The 16,898-nt window shown below is 41.4% G+C and overlaps 1 protein-coding gene across 2 annotated transcripts in view; it reads right to left on the bottom strand.

Annotated features, from left to right (window-relative positions):
• VPS13B (vacuolar protein sorting 13 homolog B) overlaps window positions 1-16,898 on the bottom strand; it is a 475,565-nt gene that overhangs the window by 2,299 nt on the left and 456,368 nt on the right. For both annotated transcript variants that reach the window (XM_074145995.1, XM_074145994.1), the window contains exons 56-60: window positions 16,390-16,566; window positions 15,294-15,464; window positions 8,772-8,948; window positions 6,215-6,317; window positions 5,293-5,542 (exon numbers count right to left, since the gene is read on the bottom strand). In XM_074145995.1, the coding sequence (XP_074002096.1) occupies window positions 5,293-5,542; window positions 6,215-6,317; window positions 8,772-8,948; window positions 15,294-15,464; window positions 16,390-16,566 (878 nt within the window). The remainder of the gene's footprint in view (window positions 1-5,292; window positions 5,543-6,214; window positions 6,318-8,771; window positions 8,949-15,293; window positions 15,465-16,389; window positions 16,567-16,898) is intronic.

Below are 16,898 nucleotides of genomic sequence, written 5' to 3'. Positions count from 1 at the left end.
CTTTGCTCAAGAATAGATCTTTACAACAGATCAGCTCTTTGTAGACAGGAAAGCCATCTGAACCCCTTTTAGAAAAATGCCAGTAGCTCCTGGCAGTGCTTATCAGATAGCAATCCTAATTAGCAAAACCTTTTTCTCCCAAAGTACAATTAAAGACGGCCCATAGCTATATCTGTGCAGCTCAGTTTAAGTCTTTAACTTGATTTAAAATAAAGGCTAGAAAGCTACCTTCCAGGTGAATGTTCTACAACAGGATATATCCGTCTGCTTCTGGCCACCAAAAAAGCCATTCTGGGTCAGAGGACCCACACAATTCCATTTTTTGAAACAAAAGGGTTTTACTAAAGATGGTTTGGGTGTGTTGTTTCTGGAGAAGAAACTAAGGCGTCCGTGCAAACTGCCTTTTCCATCACCATGAGTTGGAAGGACTCATCTGAAGAAACCCCTTTTTGCAGGCTGAAATATGTAGATGTTCAAGGCTCTGTAGCAAGAGGGATGCAAATAACCTACATCTAGTGGGAAAACCACACTAAAACAAATACCCTCACCAGAAAGGTGCCATCTACCATACGGTTCCAACCAGATAAAGTATTAAATGACAAGTCATGGGCAAAGAAATTGAAGATGACTATGACTAGCTTGAGAAGGGAAAGCATGCAAGCAGCATCAAGCTAGTCACATTGTTTCAAAAATATGTATTTCAGAAATACCACCATGGATGCAACAGTGGTATCACTAGCAAAGTCACTCAGAATAGAAGTTATTTCCAAAATATGACCATGAACAAAAAGGCAGAAGCTGTTCCAGGGTGAGGCTTTGAAGCTTCCTTATTTCCACTTGGAGAACTGCTGATGAGTTTCATATTTGTAGGATTTAAGATGTCTTTGCTTGTTGGCTGTCACACTAAGGATTCAAAGGCTGCTGTCTCCTGACTGTCTTTCAGGGAGGTTTACACATGGCTCACTAGATGGGCTGATATTTTCAAACAGTGCCATTGGACTCCATTTAACATCCAGGATCAATATCTCGTCACAACTCTGGTCTGCAAGGCTCATTTTAAACAAACCATTGCTTATTTGAAGAAAGAATTATTATGATTGATAGATAGCGACAGATGTCACATCCAAATCAAAACAGTCCCCTCTGGTTTTTTTTGCAATGCCTTTGGAGATGGATTTGCTGCTCAGCAAGTAGGATCCCTCCTGTTTTCAATCATCGCCACAAAAATGCTAAAGGAAGCAGCCTCATGAACAAGCCCAGAAGCTCAAGGTTGGAGCCTATGCCTAGAAATAGCGGAAATGGCGACACGGGGAGAGGAGAGTGTGTTTTCCGTCAATGACCTTAGAGGGAGGGAAAATCAGCAGGCAGATCCCTGCAGCAGTCACACGGCTAACAGGGGAGAATGGTCTGAACCAGGTCCTCAGTCTGGTGGCACAGAAAAAATATCTCAGCAGTCAGTCCATTTTACCAGTTGAAAGGAGAGAAACACATTAAAGTAGCACCTACGTAAACTAGATTTTAAGAAGTTATGGGGTAAATCTTGCTAGTTGGTGGCTCCACATTTTTTTCCTGGTTTCTACTTCTAGGTAAAGCCCAGGTGAAGCTGCATTACAGTTCTGCCTCCACACTGACCAAAAGGCCCAAGTTATAAAAGAAGATGGAACTGGTGTTGGCATCCCCACTCACCTACTCTTGTGAAGCCATTCTTCATTTTCAGCCCCAGGCTATATCCCACAGACACAGCATAATTATTCAGGAGGAAATATTAACTGCACTTGGATGGTCTTCCAAAGTAACAGGGACCCTACTTGCTTCCAGATGACTTCATCTGCAACCGTCTGCTTCTCCAGCCAGTTTCAGTTTAGCTTATATTGTCAGGACAACATCAGAAACTTAGAATTGCTTTTATTCTAAATTTTTCCTAAATGGGACCTAACGTTGTCACTAAGTGCCTCAGCCCACTACTTTGAACAGCTTTAATGTTAATAGCCAGATCATTTCATGAATCCAAACTCAAGTCAAGGATTGCTTAACGCACCTGCTAGAGGAATCCTAAAGATACCATGTCCTTTCATGCTGGAAGGCCACACTTTTGGGCTAAGAACTCCAGAATTTTTCTAAAATTCCTCCCATTATGACTTATAAAGAGTAAGCCTTCAGCAATTCTAACTAACCCTACAGTAGCTACAGCATCTTTGTTGCGCAGACGGGACGTGTATGGAGCACTGATGGTCTGTGCTTTGTCTGTCTGGAAACAAGCAGTGTCTCGATTACTTTGGAAGATAATCCAGGTACAATTAATGCTTCCCTTTCAACAACAAAGTTGTCAGTGCCAGAGTTTTCAAGAACCCACCCAGGCTATTCCTAGCCAGATGGATTAAGTTATATATTGTGGAAACGAACAAGCCATCGGGCAAATCTATTGCTGAAGGAGTCAAAATACGCTCTATAACATCTCTGGTGACTACAGCTCTAGAGCAACTCATGTTCTGTTTCCTAATAGTTCCAAGAAGCTGAGGAGAGGGAATGGGAGAAACTGTTTTGGGCAGAGCTGAAACAAAACTTTTGGCAATTATTTTTGTGAGCAATAAGACAAATAAGTGGATTTTTATAATGTTGAAATGAAACGTTTCAATTTGCTGTAGTATTTCTAGGATCTCTGACTAAATTAATCAGAAAACCAGACATAATTTACATTTGGTAACATCACCTCTATTTTGCTAAACTCATCATAACATTTTGGTTGACCTGACTGGGCATTTTCCAGCTAAAAATTCCAGCCACCTTTACTAATATCGTCATGTACAGATGTGTCTGCACTTCAGCTGAGGACCTCTTCAGTGCAGGAAGATGGTCTGCCATTAATATTTAGGAGTCGTGTCTTATTTGGGTGTAGGCCTGCAGCTCTGAGGCTGCTCGCCTGCACGTCACAGCTTGCTGCTCCTGAGCAGCTCCTCTTCCTAATCACACTCTAAGAGTTCCTACAGAAGCTCTTGTAGGGCAGTGGAAGGGGAGGCCCTGGCTCCCACCACCACCAGCGCTGCGCACAGCACCCCAAGCACCGCAGAGCTGACACGCTCAGCTGCAGAAAGGAAATGACTATGAAATTTCCCAGTCCGCTAAGGCAATAATCTATAATAGACATAAATTACAAAAGAGTATTACATAACTCCGTAACTCTAGGTAATTACTAAAACCTTTGAAGCTTTTGGAATCTTTTTTATTGTGTAGCTGCCTTAGCAAAAAAAACCCCTAAGTTTTCTTATTCTTGTTTGCCTTACTTTCAACTGCTCCTCCTTATAGCCTATTTTCACATAAATTTCAGCATCGGCTTCTGCATTCTGAAGGAATGCTTATGCCAGGTCTGTTTTGTACAGCATCACTCAGCTTTTGCTGTCTTGCCATCACTGACTTCGCTCCACCCGGGGCAAAGGCACTCTTCACTGCTTTTATCATGCCATATGTGCTCACCACATTCTCAAGAGCCTATGTCAGCAGAAGAGATTGTCTACTGAGGCTGGGTGGCTCAAGGCTTACAGCTCCTGGCTTTGCTACGCCACTGGAGTAGGAGTCCCATATTTCTATCCAGAACTTCAGAAAAAACCATGTATTTGGTCCAGTACCTGCAAAGCAGGTCACGTCTACCGCGTGCACTAGCATGTGTATGTGGGAACGTTGGACTCTGCACATGCCATAGAGGGTTGTGCTATACATGTACGGCAGCCACTTGCCCAGGAGTCCTGTACATTCCCAGCTGCAGGGACTAGAATTAGGCTCCCTGTTCCTTGCCTTCCCTTCTCCCTGACAGGCAGCCCCTCTGCCTCATCACCCCCTTGCAGCAACCTTTGGGCAAGCAGCCCTTCCCCCAGAGCAGCAGCCTACTCCTCACCCCCTGGATAACCGGGTACAAAGACAAGAGCCATTGCACTACAGCCTAATAAAAAAAAAGTGGGCTGGTGCTAAAGTTAGGGTTAGGATGGGCCGAGTGCATCAAATGCCTTAGGGAGAACAAATTATCTTCCTCTTCTCTCCAGGACAGTAGCTCTGGACCGAGCAGGGTAGTCTGGATTCAGTCTGATGTGTGCCTCCAGCAACCACACGGCATTCGGGGATAAAAAAGCTGAGCTTTGCCCGCTTGCATCGAAATTTAAGTAATGCCTCGTGCAGCTTTGTGGTGAGAGAAGGCAACTTCAGTCAACAGCACTCTGTGAGACTGAGGTTAGTGGAAAGACAATAAATGTAAATAGAGAATTCAGCACTAAAAAAAGCTTTCACAAAAAAATCCAAGCGCTGTCATGACACAGATGAAGTTCTTGCTGTGCTGGAATCGATGGTGACTTCAGCAAAATTAGGATTTCATTGAAGGTGCTGAAGCCTCCCCTGCTTTTTGGCACACCTCATACTTCACGGGGTTTTACGTATGCTCTTTTCTTATATTTGAAACAGAGAAATTTCTGGTATGGCGGTCTATGGACTACCTGACACACTTTTATACAAACAACAACTGGGACATGCGTGTTTGTTTTTGAAATGATCACTCATATGATTCCACTTGAGAACTTAATACAATAAACATTGTTTCCCGAAAGTGTAAAAATATAACATTCTTCTACCATTAAAAGGAGATAATTCATCCAAAACCTCAGCATTCAAATGGCTTAGAGATCTTTCAATATGAAGATGAAGGATTTATGCTCTTACTGGCAAACACTTAGTGCATCCAGTCTCAGCAAAGGAACCGATCCTTTTAAAGTTAGCCTTTGCAGAAGAAGGAAGATCTAAGGAAGCAAATACGGGGACCTGCCAAGTAAGACACCACTGCGTTGGAAGCGACAAGGTAAGAAACGTGCTGAAAGGAGCATGCAGCAGCATCACTGAGCTGTTAAAACAGAATTGATGGAAGAACAAAAGGAACTGTTCTCACTGTGACTTTGTAGGTCGAGGCAGCAACACTGACTTGCCAAACAATGAACACCTCACTCATAGGTAGTCCTGAGAACCTCTTCAGAAAAGGGGTTGTGCTTACCAAGAACCTGGGCTTCTCTACTTTTTGTCTCAGAAAATCGCTGTCACAGATATGAAATATCTTGACGAATAAAAGGACAGAAGGGAGGAGACACGTCCCTTTCATCGAAAGGGCAACACAGTCAACTATGAGGTGCATGAAAACAGCAGGTGCCCTGGTTTGGCACTCTGGCCTCCTGACCCAAAGGTGAGCATGCCCAGTGCCAAAAGCATCATCACCATCAGTGTAACTTGATCTTTGAATGAAAATCACGCTCAAGTCTTTACCTCCAAATCAGAAGGCACTCTCTGTTGTTTTAGCTGCACCTTCAGCAGGTCTTTTTGCTGATCATCTTCCAGACAATCGATCTCAGTCACCGGGAACGCCTGCTGCTGCGTGTCTTCACTGATGCTGACCACGAAGAGCACCTCCGAGGTGAGCAGTAAGCAGCCTTCATGCTGCTGCCCTGATCCACTCACGATCATGACGTCTAAGGCCATATGGACCTCCGGCCTTCCTAGAGATTGCAGCATTTTCCTGCATTATCAAGGAAAAAAAAAAAAAAAAAAGAAAGAGAAAAAGAAAGAGAAAAAGAAGGAAAACCATAGTAGTAATTAGTGTTATGCATTGGATCCTCCAGGACTTCTTTTGATCACTAATGTTCTTACTTAAGCCTGTACCTATCACCTACACATATAAAATAAGCCAGGGAATATATTCCAAATCTCCATTATAAGATTTAAGATTTAGAGAATAAATGTGTAACTGTTACTTATCAAAACTCCTTAATCGTTCACTGCAAAATTGGCCTAATAACTGTGCTAGGTCAGCCTATTTCCCATCCTAATAGAAAAATTACCATGAGAAGTGGCTTACAAATCCAGTGCAGAAAATAAAGCTATCTTCACTAGCAGCTGTTTCTGGAGACGTGCAGTATTTTTCTTGGGCTCAGTGCAATGATAAATAAGTAAGAACTCACTGAATGCCATTAAATAAAGATCAGCTCTGTAGTTCCAAAGCTGGAAGCAGATCAGCAGCCCATCATTTGCAGATTGGGTTTCTATGCACTACCTTTGTGTTTAATGTTCCTAAACAAACTGCCGTAACTCAGCCCTTCCTCGGGAAGCAGCCCGTTAACTTGACCACGGGCCAGAACCTATTAATAAACAATGTGGATGTAAAAATGAGCAAGTGTCTAAATAATTTTACCAGACATATTTGACGTGGCTATTTGGAGCCTGCTCAACATGTTGATCGTTTGGATGAGAGCGCTGCTTGGGAAGCTGAGAAAGTCCAGCTCCATGCAAAATACCTGTGGTAAGAGAATTTGAGTTTTTTAGTAGTTGTTTTCTACAAAGCAGCTACACGTTGTGGTGATGTCATCTGTTTAGAGCAGTTCATAAAATAGTGCAGATCCGAAATGATGTCACAACTTTGGAAGCTATAATCAAGATAATTCATTAAATATTACAATGCAAGAGTTACGCACTTAACCCTGGTGATCTTGCATTAGCAAGAAACAAAAAAACCCCACTGTATGTTCTAAAACTCAGCCATACCCTTGCAATCAAGAGAAACATAATGCTCCTGAGAGCCATCATTTCAGAGTAGGATGGGACACATCGCTTCAGATTTATGTAAAAAAATCAAGACTGTTGTTAACTTTCTTGCTTAATATTAAAATACTTCCACATACGTGTCACGATCGGTACAAATTAGAAGGCAAGTTTGCCTTGATACTGTATTTAAATGTTCAGTTACTTAATCCAGCTGTTAAACACAGATCCATATACATTTATGAGATCTCCTGGGGCATCTGGTTTATTGTGAATTCTTCTTAGTGCCAGCACAGAATAGAGACTACAAGAAGCAGTTAAACAGGTTTCTAAACAGACTATCCAAAGCTGAAGACGATACGGTACGTATGCTTTCAGATGGCTTGTAAACTTCTAAAGATGAGGTATGATCACCAGAAAGAATGAGTGGGTTGCAAAAAAATTCACAAATTAAGTAGTTTTAAAAATTTTTACAAGACAGACAGGAAGTAGGTTAAGCAGCAAGCACCAGTGTTATACGGTTTAGTGCAAAGTTACTCTTTAAATAAACAAAGACATTTTCTTTTGTCTAATTAAGCATTCCATTGAAGCAAAAGGCATTTTTGCATAAGGGTGTCAATAACTTAGATTCCTTTTTACACAATGGATAATAATTTAAACAAAACATCAGTGCTGAAAAAAAACCTTTAATTTTTAGCACACATGTTGATGGTAATGCTTAAAAGCAGCATCCCAGTTGTAACAGTTGGCTTACCGAGGTTCTCAGCATTATGTGAGTGAAAATGTTATTTACAGATGGAGAAAGAGAGAACATGTGTTTATTTCTGTGTGGTCCCCCACCCCTCGGTCCCCCCCAAGAGGCACGGTCCCACTTCCAATCCAGTTGTGGGTAAGAGTTACTTGAACTCTTGTGTGTTTTCCTCTCACGCACTGTCAGCTATTATTGATACAGTTTTTATGTTTTTTCCTGGCTAACTCTTTTTGTCACATGCTCGTGGAAAACATGATCTCTTGTATACCGTATCTGCAAAGAAAAGCGTCCCTCAACTGTTACAGGTTTCTTGATAAAGAGTGCAGCGGGATTAAATCTAGAAAGAATAACGCCACGGGCAGCAAACCCACCACTCAGCCGGCTGACAACTGACAAAAGTTTCTGATTTTACCGATACAGTTTTTACACCTATGGGATGCATAATTCAGGAGAACAGTTATTATTTACACTCATACAACCAGGATAAAAATAATTTGAAAGAACGGCAATAATTGTTTCATTATTTCTTTAAATAGATTGCTTCAAGGAATGAGTTCTGAATGTAATGGGAAGCATGGAAACAATATCCTAAACTGAAGTCCTAGGAGAACTACTCGTATTCTAATCAAGACATCACAAACATAAATACTGCTAGCGATTAAAGGCTTAAATCTTCAAGGTTTGTCCGGTGTAATCAGTGAGGCAAACTTATTGACACATCTGTCCTTGTATCAACAGGTCTCCCTGGTTTTCTTCCCTGAGTGCCCCCCACCCCCAGACCAACAGCTTTGACTTATTGATACTGGGAACAAAGAAATTAGTGTATTTTGATATTTTATTTTTATCTTTTACAGTTTGTGGTTGTTCAGAAGTATTCACATCAATCCGAAAGGTTTCACCACCACTGCCACTAAGTGCTCAGTCGAGCTGGAAAACCCACCTCTGGTTGTTAAAAGGTTACCCGTGTATCTAAAAACAGGACTCTCTTCTCACAACTCTCCAGTTCAAAGGGGATGGTCCCACTACATGACTCACTTCTTGCTCTGGGAACAACTCTCTCTTTGTGTAGAGATAGCACAACTCTTTCCTTGCCGTAACAAAGCAATCTCAAAATAACACTCTAATTGGATATAGTGTTGCTCTAATACTTTTATGTCAAAAATTCTTTTGTAAGCACATGTGTTTCTGTAACTAATTCTACTGTATTCCAAGAATTACTTCATGCTTTCTGCATTCTGTGTTTCTGTGGCTGTACAGCGCTGAGCGGTAACACAAGAGAGAAGCACAACATGATGGTTTTTAAGAAAACGAGCACAACACTTATAGCTATTTAGTGCTGGCATTTCTGAATCTTTCTTTAAGTCACACAGCTACTAAGCCACGGAAGTAAGACATAGCAGGTTGTATCTGAAGAGCATTTTAAAATTAAAATAGGGATGTTGGAAATGGAGAAACTCACCGTAACCTGTCTGGGAGACGAGCTCAGCTGCCCCTCCGATGGGCTTTGTGAAGACGCCCATGATTCCTTTCCCCACCCCCGAGATGACCCCTCTGGCTTTATGCCCGGCTGAAGCTTGGGCTTCGGACACTCGCTGAAAATTCTGCATCGGCTGATCCACAATCCCAGCGATTGCACCTGAAAAAACAAAAGTCCCCAGTAATTAGTAAAGATTAGTATCTCAGAATAAGAGGAAATCTTAGTACTGGACCTGGATGTTGCTTGGATTACAGACTGTACCCCACCCTTCTCATACAGCTATTTAGCACGCGACCAATTAGCTAAACAATGCATTAGCTTCGGTTTAGGTTAAAACTCAACTTCCATTTTTTAAAATGTATTTTACTTTTTTAAACATTCAGATCACTTAACTTGACAGTATGCTTTCATCTTTCACCTACTTTCACTAAATGCTTTTGCTGAGTTAGTTTAATTTAGCTCATTTTGTGTAGCAATTCTGAAAATATTGGGCTCGGAATAAAATCCACCCGTTTTAGAAGACTTGAGCTGTTATGGAAATGAGGTTTTCACGTAAGCCTGAGATTGACTTCATGAACGTAAAAACTGCCTGTATTCAATAGATCATTTTTATATCCTCTTCCACTGCCAGAAATGTTCATAAACTAATGCAACTTTTGATATATTACTAAGATTAGCAGAATTAGACTTTGAGACTTTTTGTTACTTTTTTGTGAAAACGATCATATTTTACTTTAATGCGAATGGGTCAAACTTTTACAAGTGACACAGTGACCTTCCCAGCTTTTAGTATCAACAGAGAACTCCGACTTAAATCTTCCTAAATGTAAACAGGTATGTGAGGTGGTACATTTCTTTGATCTTGAGTTTACTCTACCCACTTAACCACAGACATGTCTCTAGTTATTGTAATTTTGATAGATAAGCTATTTGGAAATTGCTAAGAGTACAAGGACTGGACAAAGTGACATCAGTTAGAAAAAGGTCTGCCTGATCCGAGGATCTTTGCTCAGTGAAAAGCAAGTTTGCAGGCTCCCCGGCCGGCTCCGAGTTTGCACCTTCAGCTGCAAATATCAAGATAAAACAATTATTTAAGGAGTAAGATCCAGTGTCACCTTGGTAACCAGGCATTTTTACTGCAACCCAGACGTCTTTGAAGATTCTGTTTTGTGTGTGGAAGCAAATCCAGGCGTAATTCCACAGATTTGGACAATCACGGCTGAGGTATTTGGCCCTGTGTGTTTACCAGCGTGACATGCACTAGTCAGCTCGCCGCTAACCGTTTCTCAGATGGTTTTAGTTACCGTTACTGGATAAACAGAGAAGTTGCTGACTTTGAACAACAAGAACTAATATCGTACTTGTACACTGGTTTTCTGTCCAAAGAAAAGACGAGGATGAGAAGCAGCACACACTTCCTCAGACCCTTGTCCCTGGGATACTATCATACTATCTATCAGCAATTCAAGAAACTCGCCTCCCCCATAAATGCCTTCCTCTCCTCTTAGAGCGATTGCTTCCAACTTCTAGATGTGTACCTTTTACTAATAAACGTATAGGATTTCCCCTGAAAATGTTGGTCTATTTTTAATGTGCTCCCCAGTTTTTACTGATCTCAGGCAGTGAAGCTGAGCGTGCAGCTGAACGTTCACCCTTTGTACCACAAAGGCCACAGTGTCCTTAATGCCACGCCATGGAAATGATACAATTTTCAATTCAATTCTGTTTCATTAGTACTTACCAGCTGCTCCTGCTGCTTGACTAAAATAATACCCCAACACCGCATTACACAATTGGGATTGTTCGTCCAGTCTTTTCTTTTGTACAATTGTGATGCATTTGAAGGCATGAAACAATACTTGGTGTTCTGCTAAGTTACAGTATTATGTTACCCTGTGACCTCCTTCACCCTATCTATCGAGGTCATCCACAGCAACTGCACTTTCAGAACAGAAGTTATTGCCTTATTAAATGTAATCCACCTAAGTCCTAGCACTAGTAAATTATTTACTGCAATACGCTTGAGCAATGTTATAAGGTAATAATAAATAAGAGCCTACTCCAAAGGACCTGTGGTATGCTCCAGGCACTTCTCAGCTGGAATTAGGCCCAGAGGACAAGGAAACAGAATGGAAACTGCTGTGACTGTGTTATATAAGATTATTTATATAGTACCCCAAATAATATATAGCTTAATTAGCCAGTTGTTTAGTACTTCCACACTTTGTGTTATTCTGCCATTTTATGCATGCTCTGAACTTGTCTGTGAAGACATTGTCCTTGTGTACCTCAAATCCTTTTGCAAGTCCTGTCTTTCTACCTGCAAAATATATAACCAATGATCTTCTCTTCCCTTTCTGCTCATCCTTTGTAATCTCTCATCCTGAATTGCAACTCACTGATATCACTCGTTCACATGTTGTGGTCACGCCCACAAATCACATAATAAACTCTAACCTTACTCCTTTCATTAAGGAGTGGCTGGTCCTACCACCTTTGCATGGGAAAGCCAGATCTGTGCAGCTCCTTTCCTGTGTGCATCATGTGTTGGCCAAGGGTAAAAAAAAAAAAAAAAAAAAGGTCAAAAGGCTGAGCAACCTCAAAACCCAACAGCAGTGAGATAATGGTGACACCCACATGAGGTTCACTGCATCTTCTAGCACCAGAAACTATGAAGCAGATGTCACCCGGTGTCCATGTGGCTTCTTTCTTTCTAACAAAGTTAGTGCTAGGAGAACCGTGCTGGATGGACTTACCCCATAAGGTCTCCCCCCAGATTTCAGTGGGGTATCAGGGAAGCAGAGCATGGAACCACATGTAGTGGTTCCTCCCCTCCCACTCCCATGCACACAGCCTAGAGACAGCTATGGTGTCCTACTGCTGTCCCTGTCCCTTCCCCATTCTTTTTTTTTTTTTCTAAATGAAACCATTCTCCATTTTTCTCTCCTTCTTTACCCTAGGCATTCAATTTTATATGCATGTCCACATATGTACATACAGATTATGTATGTATAAAGAAAACCTCAATAAAATTAAACACCAAAGCAACAAAACAAAAACATATTCTTCCATTACTGGACCAAAGAGGTTCCAGCAACACCGTAACATCTGCTAAACATCAGCTGGGGTGCACTCTGGTTAATATATGTTGCTCAGTAACCATAAAAAAGATACTTTGATAACTACAAAATTCAGATAGTTCAGAGTATATCACTGTATTACTTCAAGAAGAATTTGATTATGGGCAGCAACTGATTCGTGCAGAGTCTGACAGTTTGGTGAACGTAGCGCAGCTTACACAACTTAGCAAAGCTGGGGTTGCTTGTTGAAAAACTCTTTCAGACCAAGAAATAATAGAAAAAAATCCCCCAGCAGGAAAAACTGGCCATGCCTTGCCATAAGGCTGGAAGCCAGCCAAGCTGAAACCATTTTGCTTCCTTCTCTTTTTTCCCCTGTTGTCCTTCAGGATTGCCGCAAGTGTTTCCCACTGAAACGAGGCTGAAGCATAGTCTCATCACAGCAAACATCACATAAAAATACAGCTAAAAGAATAGAGCACCTGTTGGTGTGCATTAATGTATTCACAGAATTGGCACATGGAATAGTGGCCCAGTAGTTGAAAATAAATCCTATAGTTTCAGATCCTCTTTTACACGGCTCTAAATTACTGTTTTAAGCTTGACTCCGTCATGCAAAATGCAAAAGATAGTTCCTTGGTGGGGAGTGCCGATCATCTAAATATTTTCAATGCAATTTCACTGCATTTTTGTCTAATCATGTAAAAGAAAAAACACACCTATCATAGGTTTTTGCTTCTTTCCACGCACAAATGTTACTAAAATGACCCAGAAGTCTCTCCCAAACAAGAAAAGAAGATGACAGCCAGCCAAAGATAACAATCAAATCAAACAACACCCTGACAGTGCTTGAGTCATTTAAAATGAGACAGGACAAAGCACTTAAGAATGTACCACAGGGAACAACTTGCACTGAGGAGGAGACAAGAGTACATGATTTTGGCCCTGATTCAGCAAAGCACTTAAGCATGTGCTTAAGAGCTTTGCTGAATCAGGGCCACCATGAGCCAGATTTTCAGAAAAATCAGAAACGCAACTCTTCTTTCCGCGTAGATACCACAACGTATCGGTGAACTGACGGCTCTTACACGCCTGTGCCTAGGCACGAAATCTGCATTTGTAATTATTTAAGCTGCTCGCACGAGTCAGATAGCTTTTACAAACGTGACAGTACTTTGACTATCCTAGAAATCTTTTTCACACTTCTCAATTTCACAATTAGAAAGTCATAGAAATTATGGCTTCAAAGGATCTTGCTCTCTGCATTCCTGTGCTCATCTGAACTCTTCATCCTTGTGAAGGAAAAGAACATCGCAGCTCTGCTTCGTTTCGTTACGTATGAAGAACCTGCAGTTATTTTTAGAGTAAGCATGTTCATGTTTACTCTGAACGTTCCGGTGAAAGCAAGCAGCACAGTGGTACCTCCCTTCAACCACAACTGTTTTTCTGGGGGAAGCCACAATATTCTTTGAACTAAATGTTCAGAACAGAAACAGCTTTCTGATGCATTTGTAAAAAGTGAATTCATAATTTAGGTCTCGGCACAATTTACATCAATGCTGCTGTGTATATAGAGAAAATGTGCTTTTAAAAAATCAGGTTTAAATAAAAAAAATTACGCCTGATACAAATTCATTGGAATATTTCTGATTCCTCAGTGTTCGTGAGAGGTCCTATACTTGTTAAGTCCAGTTGCACAGTAACCGCAGCTATTTATCTGAGTGCTTTGTTGCCTCCACTGCTAAGAACTGAGGTATTTAGCAGGGAGGAATCTCTAAATAATAACAGCGGGAGTAAAAACAAGATCCTAGGCTGTGGAAGAGCACTGTTTAAATGCTAGTATGGAGCTCTAGGTTTCTCACATGAAGTCTGATTTCTTAGGAAGTCAGCGACACTGAAATTATAACTCTTTTCTTTGGTTTTGTTTTTAACTCAGTCGTAATCCCACGACTGACCACAGCCTTGTGCGCAGGGAGGAACAGGCATGGCGTATTTGTGCCCGTATGCCGTGAGTTCCCAGCTTTCCTGAACAGCAGAAACTTTGCCTGGTTACAGCCAAAGCTACAAAGTTTTGCTCTTTAGTTTGGGCTGTACAGCTGATGCTTTTAGCTCTGAGGGCTCCGGTGTGTCGGTGAAGGGGACAGCCACCATGTTATTTGTCTCTTATTATAACTGAGCCAAGATCACCAAACCACTTCACCAGCACACATACACCAGGCTGACACAGTGCTTCTAGAAGTATAATCTTTCATCCAGCTACTCAACCTGACTGCCCGTAGCCCAATAAAACAAGAAGGAAAAATAAAAACTTCTCTGAACTGCCTTTGATTTGCAACACCAGTAACAGCTTACTATTGGGAGAGTAGCTACTAATATATGAAATTTCTCCGTTATGCACATTTCTCCCAGGACACTCGCTTGCCGGTTTACAGGCATTATCAAATGACAGTGCTTCACATCATCTAATGTTATTGCTTAAAATAATTTCCAGTAACTTAACCCACACTTGTAACATTTTTACCACTTCCTCTTTGGGGCTTTCAGGGTTGCGGTTGCAAATTTAGGAGTTGTGTACACTACTGAAGATTAGGAAAGAGGACAAATCCTTTCAAGCTTCAGCTCTTCTAACCTTTTGCACTGGACTGCTTTTGGTCACTTTGATCTCTAAGGGATTCATACTCTTTAATACGTACTGAGGAACTCTGCCAAACAATACAGTTCTGCATTCCTTGCTGTGTGACAAGTAGAAGTAACCTAGAAAATCCAGCTCCTCACTGCAAAACTTCTTGCAGAGATTTTTTTTCCAGTATGGGTTAGTTTTCAAATTTTTAGGTACTATTTTGAAATGGCCAGAGTAATCTTCACTTCTAACCAAACCACTTGGCTACCTAATGAATGCAATTACACTGAATCAGGATGATCTGGGTTTCTCTGTTAAAGCAGAATTCCTCATCAAAGCTTACTTAACATCCGCACTAAGCTCAAGTGGTTTTCAAACAAAACCAAGAATCCCCGATATCTACAGTGCAGCAAAACCAAGCAGGTTCGGAAGGCATTCCTATAACTCATTGGAAAGTAAACATCAGTGTGATGACGTCTGTGTGCTGACTTAGTTGTAAGTCACCCTGCCCAAAGCAGAATTATTCTTTTCTTCCCAGATATACATCGTGTACCAATGAAAATACTATTTCATAAAAAGAGTGCAAACTTGTTCTATAACTGCAATGATTTTTATCAGCAAAAAACACATACAAAAGTTACTAAACCTTAATGAAAAGAAACTATCTCATATACATACTGTGAGGCTATTTCAAAAGAAAACACCAAAACAAACAGATTTTTCAATTATAACTCACATGGAGAAAAGGCTGGTGAGAAGATCATAAAACAGTATTATCACTCAATTTGATAATTAATTGTACGTTACCTAGAAGGCTAATGCCTAAACGAGAGAGCCCCTGTCTCAGTCCTTCTCCCAAGCTCTCTGGAAGCTGCCTTCTCCACTCTTCTTGTCTGTTGTAATGCTCCTCATCCAGTGACAGCCTATCCATATTCCGAGCAAGACTTGTTGCCAGATTGGTAATTGACGTCAGTGTACCTAAATACATGGAGATATACATTTGGGTCTGGATCAAAATGCTTTAATTTAAAACATGGAGACATTCTATGCCTCACTGAAATACTGAGCTTACGAGCAGAACAGCAAGTCAATTGAAAAGTTGCCCATGTGTAACATACTTTACTATTTGTTAAGCATCGCCACGCTGCTCCGACGGTCCCGTGTCACGCCTTTTACATTACCCTGCACCAGGTTTCCCTGGCCGGTGGGAACAGCAGCTCATCCCAACACCCCTCTCCAGCTCGCAAACTTCTCTAAGGCTAATCTAATTGGAGGGGGGGGTGTGTGTGATGAAAAGGTAAACAAATATTTACAGAAGGAGCTCGGCAGGACGTGTCCTGGGGGAGCCTGGAGAGCAGTGAGCGGCTGAGGCAGCCACGCCGCCGTCTCTCCGGGCAGCTGAAGCCACGCGATGGCACTGTGTGTACAGACTTCGCAAAACAAAAGCTGCTCCTGTTCTCAGGCCAGACCAGCCCCACTGTCAAAACCTATCCACGTACTTACACAGTTATGACAACTGTATCTACTTTTTTTTTTCTTGAAAAAAAAGAAATAATAAATATGATGAGGCGACACAGTGTAGAATTTCTGATGGTTAGCAGAAGTACAGAACACCTTTAATATTTCTGCAGTTATCACATGAAATACTGGCTGAGCCAATCTCCGTTTCCCACTGGGAGGTTTAAAATTCTGAAGTTTCTGAAACATTCTTACACACTGTAGTTAAGCGGTGATCTGTTTAATACATAAGATGTTATATATGAGCTTTGTTACCCTCCCAGCATTTCGCTGCAGCCTAGCAAGCCAAACAAAGCTGCAAGCAATATTGTTTAAAACTTTAACACATCCTTTAACAGCGCACGACAACAAAGCAGTAGTTGGAGCAACAAAGTGAAAGCTCTACCTTTGGAAATGTGTTTTACAAATGATGTTGTTCCTCTGGAAACTCCACTGACAAATGCTCCTGGGCCTCTGGTCAGCCCTTCATAGGGGAGCCTAAAGAAATCAGCTATGCCATTCCCTATGCTTCTCACCAGACTTGCCGGGCTTCCGAGAATTTCCAAGGATCCGACAACCCAGCCTGTGTGGAGAAACAAGACACGTTATGGCTGCAAAAACTGCAGAAGCAGCAATTGTGAAAAGGTTATTCCTTAATTCTCTTTTTCACACTAGAATTCATCGCATTATGAACTTCCTTTGAGCAAAACACGGGAAGTAACTCATGCACTATGAATTCAGAAATGGCAATCTTTCATACTTCGTAAATCAAAGAAATCCTTTTGGCAAACTCACAAATAGCTTTAGAATGACTTCCTTCCAGGAGCTTCCCGTATTTCTGCTAAAAGTGTCCTAGAGAGGCGGATACTAGAGCCTCACAGCTTCAGAGGAACAGGACTGCAAGTTCAGATGGCT

Source organism: Numenius arquata, chromosome 3 (genome assembly GCF_964106895.1).
Source record: "Numenius arquata chromosome 3, bNumArq3.hap1.1, whole genome shotgun sequence".
NCBI lineage: Eukaryota > Metazoa > Chordata > Aves > Charadriiformes > Scolopacidae > Numenius > Numenius arquata.
The sequence above is the reverse complement of the archived record's forward strand: the minus strand, read 5'-3'. Positions and strand labels throughout refer to the sequence as shown.